Below are 8,774 nucleotides of genomic sequence, written 5' to 3' on the forward strand. Positions count from 1 at the left end.
GTGATGCTGCAGGGTGTGTTACACACCACTACATTAAGTATTTGTACCAACAGGGTGAGCTGTTACCCTACAACTAAGCACTCATCTTTTTTTAATTTGTATTTGTTTCAAAGTCCTTTATTTCAGTTTTTCTCTCTCCTTGTAATGAGGAGAAAAAAATCAGTGCAAGAAGCAGAGATTTCGTGTACAGAGGAAGTGTTACTATGGGTCTTGTGTTGCAAAACTCAAGCAGCTCAGATTCACACGAGAAAAGTACTGTGTTTCTGTAGCGGTAGATTGGAGAAGTTATAACTGGAGAGTTGTGGTTGTAAACCATCATTAGTAAGTAATTAAAGTAATTAAAAAACATGTTACTAAATGTTGGATTACATGTTTTCATCTGTAATTTTATGTGTAAATATCAGTCTATAATTTTTTTTACCATCATTTGTGACATTGAATGTATTTCACACGTGTGTGGATTTTTTATACACAAGCTCACATCACATTTTACAAGTTCTCACATTTTGCAACATTTGTACCTTCATAGAAAAGGCTTATAAGACATGTAGTAATGCACTTTTGAACGGTAAGACGTTTAAATAATCATATTGGATATTATTATTATTATTATTATTATTATTATTATTATTATCAGCGTATCTAACAAAAATAATAATAATTATTATTTATTAATACTACAAAATTAAACGTGTTCATATGACGGTGTACTGTATACATTTTGTGAATCAATGCAGTTATTGACGACAAATTACAGAAAATTCCAGTTATGCCACTCGGAATCAATGGAATTGAATTGTCAATAACTTCCGGGAAATATTTGAGTTTACGTGAATCACGCGACAGTCAAGCATTTCGAACTTTCGTTGTCGTAACTTTCTCTAAACGGCTCTGATCTTTAGGTGTTTTTTTACATTTTAATTAACAATTAAAAACACTCAAATATCACGTCCATGTGCTCTGTAGTAAGGAGCCCAAGGCATGACGTGATAATAATATATATTAAATTGTGGACACAAAATACTACTACTAAACATACATTAATTATTCAGTTTATTTGTGATCTGCGTTTATGACGTTATTTACTGATACACATATTTCACTTTTAATTTCCTGAAGTTTCGTGTGTGTGTGTGTGTGTGTGTGTGTGTGTGTGTGTGTGTGTGTGTGTGTGTGTGTGTGTGTGTGTGTGTGTGTGTGTGTGTGTGTGTGTGTGTGTGTGTGTGTGTGTGTGTGTGTGTGTGTGTGTGTGTGTGTGTGTGTGTGCGTGCGTGCGTTGCTGCTAACAGGCTAGGCTAACCCAACGCTAGCAGCAGCTCTACCGGCTCCGTGCGGACTCACTGACTCTCCCGACGTTCCGCCCCGCCGTGGCCGCTCACTCCCGGGGACCGAGCAGAGGCTCCAGAGGACGAGAAGATGATCAGACTTTTCACCCTGAAGCAGCAGAAGAAGGATGAGGAGTCCTCCGGAGGACACCGGACCGGAGCAGGCGGAAAGAAGGCCAGCGCGGCCCAGCTGCGGATACAGAAAGGTAGGCAGAGCCGGCACCCGACACCGAGGCTTCACCGGGCCTTCCCGGGGGCCTCGGACCAACCGAGGACCGGGAACCACCGAGCCGGGCCTCACCGGACCGGATGAACTGTCATCGCCTTACCGACACTTAGCTCACAGTTGATGTCTCAGTTAGCTCACAGCTAGCAATGCTAACCGAATAACCCATCTAACCTATTATTAACCCCCATAACCGACTCAGTCCTCTTTAACTGACTCGCTAACCTAGCTAACTAACTAACTCATTATAAACAACTCACCGTGTTAATAACTAACTATAGCAGCTATACACAACAATAACACACAATAATAACAACACAAAAAAATACACAATAATATTAATACAAAACAAACACAATCATAATACAAAACACAAGAATAATAACACAGAACACACACAATAGTATTAAAAAACACACAACAATAGCACACAACACAAAAATTCCAACAATAACACAAAACACACAAAGCACACACAACAATAACAAAACACACAACAATAACACAAAAAACACACAACATAAAGCACACACTTTAACACAAAACAAACAACAGTAGCACAAGACGCACACAATAAGTAACACAACATGTGGACATCATTAGAGGACAATGGCAACACAACTTTAAGCCAACGCTGACACACACAGGTGACTGTGGGTCACACACACACAGCTGTGTTGTGTTATTGTGTAGTGAGATTGTGCGTCTCTTCTCACAGACATTAATGAGTTGAATCTTCCAAAAACGTGTGAGATCAACTTCCCAGATGACGACGACCTCCTCAACTTCAGACTCATCATCTCTCCAGACGAGGTTGATTTGCATATGTCTGTCATCACACAAGCCCCGCCCCCTCGCCGTCATGACGTCTCACTGTGTGTGTGTGTGTGTTTTAGGGTTTCTACAAAGGAGGAAAGTTTGTCTTCAGCTTTAAGGTGAGTCCCACGCTAAAGATGTTGGATGCTGTGGTTGGGTGCTGTGGTTGGATGCTACTGTGGCTCTGCCAAAAGCAGAAGGAACAAACACTTCGCACTAATTCCCAGTGGATGGGGGTCCGCTGTGTTACGTGTCCACTACGCCAGAAGAGATGATTGGTTGCACTGTAGTCTATGAGGTCATAGGGTCCGCTGCGCTGCGTGTCTGCTCCGTCCCAGCTCTGACAGTACAGAGCTCTCTGGCAGAGATACGCAGGACTTCTATTTCTGTCCGAGCACAGAGCAAATACAATGAAACAGGAAGTTAAGCACATACTAAACATTAAAACATCCGGTTACTTTTCAAAAATAAAACACTTCAGATAATATTATCTTTTCTCTCTTGGCTGTAGCTAAAAAAATGTGGCCAGGACAACAACAACAAAAGGTAAACTTTATACTTTAATACCTTAAAGGGGACATAGTATGAAAAATGTTCACCTTTTAAAACACTTCCCTGTGGTCTAAATAACATATCTGTGCTGGTGTTTGGTCAAAACATAACATGAATTAAGGAACAGAAGAGGTTTAATACCCTGTAAATACGAGTTCTGTGACAACGCTCTGTTTTGGGGGGGGTGTCCCTGGATTTGCCCTGTCCAATGTGTGTAGAGTCTATAAGACAGCAGCCTGTCACTCACGCTCCGCTACAGTCACACAGCTGCAACTTACCGGGGAAAAATTAAAGAAACTCCAAGCTTGTCTGACATGCTCATGAACACGCCCCCTTCAGTACTCATACAAACACACATGGATGTTTACTTCTGTTTTTCTGTCGACTGTATTTGGATCTTTCTACATTTTTACATCACTACAATACATTAGAATGATTATCAAAGTGAGGAATGCTAAAGTACGGAGATCTCTGTCACCGACACACACACCCACGCACGCTTACCCGTACTGCTGGCGCTATAGTCCAGAATAAGGATCACATTGTATCTGTGTACTTATTAATCCACGTTCTGCTGCTACGATGAGCAGAATAAACCAATCAACACACAGTTATCTATCAGCTGTTTGCTGTGACTGCAGTGGTTTTGACGGAGCTGGAAGCGGGGGAGGGGTACGAATTTTATTTACATTTTTATTTTATTTTAATGCGTACATTAATGAGTACAGGCAACATAAACCATGGGTTTCTTACAAAAGTATTTAAAATAAATAAATTAAAAGCTAAATCCGTGAAGGCGGGTGGTGTGGGCTGAACTAAGGAAGAGAACATAGGAGGGGGGGGGGCTCTGTTGTGGAGCGGTGGGTGGTGACAAAAGGTCCAAGGTGTCTCCAGGAGGTGGGGGCGTTCCTAGGAGGACTCGGGCGTATTTACACCTAAAATGGATGCTGTCAGAGTTTTTAAAGATAACTCAAACATACATAAATGAAACAAGGCAACACTACAGGCATGTTTTAAATGAGGGAATGACAGTTACATCGAAAAAGTTGATTTTACATAATACCCCCCCCTTTAAAACATGTAACAAACCAAAAAGTTGTGAAACTAAATAATGTAATTTATACATGTGTTTCAAAAAGTGTTAATGTGTTTCCTTGTCACCCCTTTATTATTTATTTATTTTCTTTATTAGGGGGCCAAGCCCGCGGGGCCACATACGCGGTTCCTAGGACCAGCGGTGCTAGGAACCCTATTGTAATCGTAAGGATTATTGTTACTTTTTATTTTTCCCCCGGTTAAAGTGGTGCTGCAGGCTAAACCGTGCAAGATAGGGCGGTGCCCCTTGGGGGTTGGGTCCAGACCACCCCGTGTACCTTGGACGCAAAAATTCACATATGTTCGCCAGCAGGTGGCGCTATAACAAAGGTCAACGCGTTTTGGCCAATAACTCCCACACCGTTTGTTGCATATTTAAAACTTTCATATACACAGATTCCTTGAATAGCACTGAATCACCTGGGCTAGGCCACACCCATTTCCGCCTAAACTTTTCTTGGAGCAAAATCGCAAAAACTGGAAAACCTACTTTTCGAATTCCTCCTTGGGGTTTTGTCCAATCAGCGTGAAACTTGGCACGTAGAGTCTTCAGTTGGACGTAATCTCCAGTTAACCCTATGAGTTTGTTCGGGCAAATTATGCGCAAATTATTAGCGAGTACATTTTTCTAGCTAGCTATAAAAATGCAAACTGGCGCATATCTCGGTCAAAATAAATGCTAACAACACCAAATCTGAGATCCATAGTTGGCATGTGACTGTGAGGGTATGCGCCAAATTTTAAATTTCTTAATTGGCACGACCAAGTGTTACCAAATTTGGAGGGTATGATCTTGGGTCCCTCCTGAGGCGATATCTAAAAGTTGTTCACGATTGGTCAAAGTGGGCGTGGCTAATGACATAATAACACATAGGTAAACAAACATTTATTTCTGTTGAATTATTATGTTGAGGGCAGTGAAATTTACAGGGTAGATATAGAAGACCACACAGACCACCCATACCAAAAATTGCCCCACTAGGTGGCGCTATAATTGCAAAAACGTTTTGACCTTTAACGTTCACAATTTAATTCACATCTTCATAAAATTCATATCCACATGTTCCCTACATAGAGTCGCATCTTCTGACATAGGCCACGCCCACTCCCACAGCACATTGCTCTTTGTAAGTCACTACATATCACAAACTTACTTTTTCAAATTCATCTTTGGGGTTTTGTCTAATCAGCGTGAAACTTGGCACGTAGAGTCTTTAATTGGACCTGATCTACAGTTCAGCTAAAAAAAATTGTTCGGGCAAAATATTAGTAAGGTTTTCTAGTGAGCTATAAAAACACAAACTGTTGCAAATTTAAAACCTTCATATCCACAGATTCCTTGAATAGCACTGAATCACCTGGGCTAGGCCACGCCCATTTCCGCCTAAACTTTTCTCGGAGCAAAATCGCAAAAACTGGAAAACCTACTTTTTAAAACTCCTCCTTGGGGTTTTGTCCAATCAGCGTGAAACTTAGCACGTAGAGTCTTCAGTTGGACGTGATATCCAGTTATCAAAATGAATTTGTTTGGGTAAATTATGCGCAAATTATTAATGAGTAAAGTTTTCTAGCTAGCAATAAAAATGCAAACTGGTGCATATCTCGGTCAAAATAAATGCTAACAACACCAAATCTGAGATCCTTAGTTGGCATGTGACTGTGAGGAAATGCGCCAAATTTGAATAATGTAGACCACTAGGGGGCGCTACAAATAACGAATATTCATATCTCTTAAATGGCACGACCAATTTTTACCAAATTTGGAGGGTATGATCTTGGGTCCCTCCTGAGGCAATATCTCAAAGGTATTCGCGATTGGTCACAGTGGGCATGGCTATTTACATCATAACACATAAATAAACAAACCTTTATTTCAGCTGAAGTATTATGTTGAGGGCTGTGAAATTTACAGGGTAGATATAGAAGAGCACACAGATCACCCATACCAAAAAGTGCACCACTAGGTGGCGCTATAATGGGTGCAAACGCATTTTGGCCTGTAACTTTCACACTTTAAATCACATCTTCCAAAACTTCATATCCACCTGTTCACAGCAAATGACACGTTGGCCTGTGTCCTGACGCTCGCCACGAGCCCGTCATCCTTCATGACGTACTTCCACGGGCTCCTCAAAACCTGGGGGCCGAGTCGCACGGGAAGGCTTGGCCCCCTTTCATAACTGCTTGCAGTTCTAGTTAATTTATGTTTCCTCTCCTTTCTCTCTTTTTATTTTTTATTCTAATTATGTCATTCAATCCATTTCTCTGGCTCTATTAACCACATAAATGCCCGTCTGTATCTGTACTTGTTTGTGAATATTGCTGCACTTTATTATTGTATATTTATTTTTGTATTGTAAAAAAAAAGAAAAAGAAGTTTATAACACTTTTTTAACTGTGTTCTTGCATGATTGTCAATATCGCGAGAATTCGCCACACTCAACCAGACTGCACCGTGGCACACTCAAAACGCAAACCGGTGGAGATGACGGGTGTCACGGTCAGAGTTCCTCTTAAAATATCAGTAACTGACTGCTACGTACTGAGATTTACCCGTACTGGGTTATACTGATTTTAAAAAATAAAGTTACATTGTGTTAACTGTTTTTACTGCACTGTATATTATAATCATGTTTTTTTAGAAGATAAATTATTTATTTTCGTATGGAGTTTTATTATAATCATGTTCCTGAGCTCCTTCTTGTCTGTGTCTGGTGATGGCGTGCCCTTCACCATGAAGAAGATTAACTTGTCTATCATTTCTTTGTGGCGTTAGAACCTCTCCTGCCTCGTACATTGAGCAGTTGTACATTTTTGGACAAGAAAAGGAGCCATTCAGCACTCGTTAAATAACATTAGCTTTGAAATTAATTTTTTATCTCAGCACGGCAGAAGTAGAAAAAAGCTAAGCGTAAGTAGCATAAATACATTTTCTGGTAGTGCACATGCTCATAACGATCTCAGACTGATGTGAACTCAGACCATGACACCGGACAACGGAGACGTATCCAGTGGAAACCCCAGGTTAAACTGCGCAGAGTTGCACAATCTACCCTTTTTGACCAAACGCATCATGGGAAGCAGATTCTGAAGGACAGATTATTATCCAATCAGATTACATGGTGCTGGTGTGTGTAACTGTGTGTAATTGTGTGTTAATGTGTGTGTAACAGGTAGGGCAGGGCTACCCTCACGACCCCCCAAAGGTGAAGTGTGAGACGATGGTTTATCACCCAAACATCGACCTGGAGGGAAACGTGTGTCTAAATATATTGAGGTGTGAGTGTGTTCATGTGTGTGTTTGTGTGTTATTGTTTGTGTCCTCATTGTTGTTGTTTGTTGTGTTTCAGAGAGGACTGGAAGCCTGTGCTGACAATAAACTCCATCATATACGGACTACAGTATCTATTCTTAGTGAGTCTCACACACACACACACTGAGCGTCCTAAACTCGTACCAAACATTAACAGGTTTACTGTTATTGTTACAGTGAAGTTCTTCAGATGATGAACAGAAACAGTCAGGGTCACTTTATGTTGAGAGACATTTGACATCGTTAGTAATAGGGCTGTATCCATATTGATCTCATATCAGCAAAAAACAATATCCAGGAATGTCCTGATGCGTAGGCGGAAAAATGCCTTGAATATGTGTAATATTGTCCTAGAAGCTTGGTGCCCAAAGTGGGGTATGGGGACCCCCAGGGGTACGTAAATTGTCAGAGGGGGTACAAAATAAAAATGAAAAACAGCATGACACCATTAGAAAGTAGAATGTAAACAGAGCAGAGTACCCTCTAGTGGAGAGTTTTAGATTGATCTGATCATTAAAGCTGTGTGTGTGTGCCCCCCTCCCCCCACAGGAGCCTAACCCTGAGGACCCCCTGAATAAGGAGGCTGCTGAGGTCCTGCAGACGAACCGACGGCTGTTTGAGCAGAACGTGCACCGCTCACTGAGGGGGGGCTACGTGGGGGCCACCTACTTTGAGAGATGTCTTAAATGAGTGGACGTTTCCTCCCCCCCACCCCCCTTCACACACAGCTCCGCCCCTCTGCCCCCCACCCCCCACATTCTGCTCGTCTCTTCATTGGACTGTTGAAAGGCCCTGGGGGGTCCGAGGTTAAAGGGGGTCACACGGGGGGTCAGTGAACGTTTCAGCTGATGCTTCGATCATTATTTTCGTTTGGTTTTTTTGGGGGTTCGAGCGGATGGAGTTATATGGCAGTGGGCGGGTTCTAATAAAGTGGGAGGGGCTTGTAATGTTACAATTCTATTGTGTATATTGAACCTCCAGCTGTTCACATTGACTGCAATATGATTTATGTTAAATAAAGTTTAAACTTGAACCGACTCTGATGACATCACATCCTGGATGTTTGTTTTCATAGTGACATACGGATAGAGATCACTCACACACAGGCTTCCTGTACTCGTCCTGTTTACATCAGTGTTGGTTTGTTTACCAATAAACAAAGACAGGCTATAAATCCATGAGCTAGGTGCTATGCTAACTGATGCCCTTTTTAGCCAATAGCGTGCAACCTTTCCTACTAGGAACACTATTGGCTGAAGGTGAGCTAATCAGCAGGGCCGGTGTCACGCACTGCATTTACCTCTGTACTGAGATTATAACCCTAACCTAATCCAATAAACAAAATGTGTTCATTCATTTTGTAAACTAAAATGAATTATTTCCACAAAAATTCATTTTCCGGTAGTGCGCATGTGCGGGTAGAAAGCAGGGCCAATTAGATGTACTT

At 41.5% G+C, this 8,774-nt stretch overlaps 1 protein-coding gene across 1 annotated transcript; it reads left to right on the forward strand.

The window, feature by feature from the left end:
* The first annotated feature begins 1,264 nt into the window (after nt 1–1,264).
* On the forward strand, nt 1,265–8,365 carry ube2m (ubiquitin conjugating enzyme E2 M). Its single transcript, XM_028456025.1, has 6 exons — nt 1,265–1,531; nt 2,270–2,364; nt 2,448–2,486; nt 7,188–7,291; nt 7,365–7,428; nt 7,877–8,365. The coding sequence occupies exons 1-6, from the start codon at nt 1,417–1,419 to the stop codon at nt 8,015–8,017; spliced, it is 558 nt and encodes a 185-aa protein (XP_028311826.1). The 5' UTR covers nt 1,265–1,416; the 3' UTR covers nt 8,018–8,365.
* The last annotated feature ends 409 nt before the right edge of the window (nt 8,366–8,774 follow it).

The sequence above is a fragment of the Gouania willdenowi genome, chromosome 8, assembly GCF_900634775.1.
Source record: "Gouania willdenowi chromosome 8, fGouWil2.1, whole genome shotgun sequence".
In the NCBI taxonomy this organism is placed as follows: Eukaryota; Metazoa; Chordata; class Actinopteri; order Blenniiformes; family Gobiesocidae; genus Gouania; species Gouania willdenowi.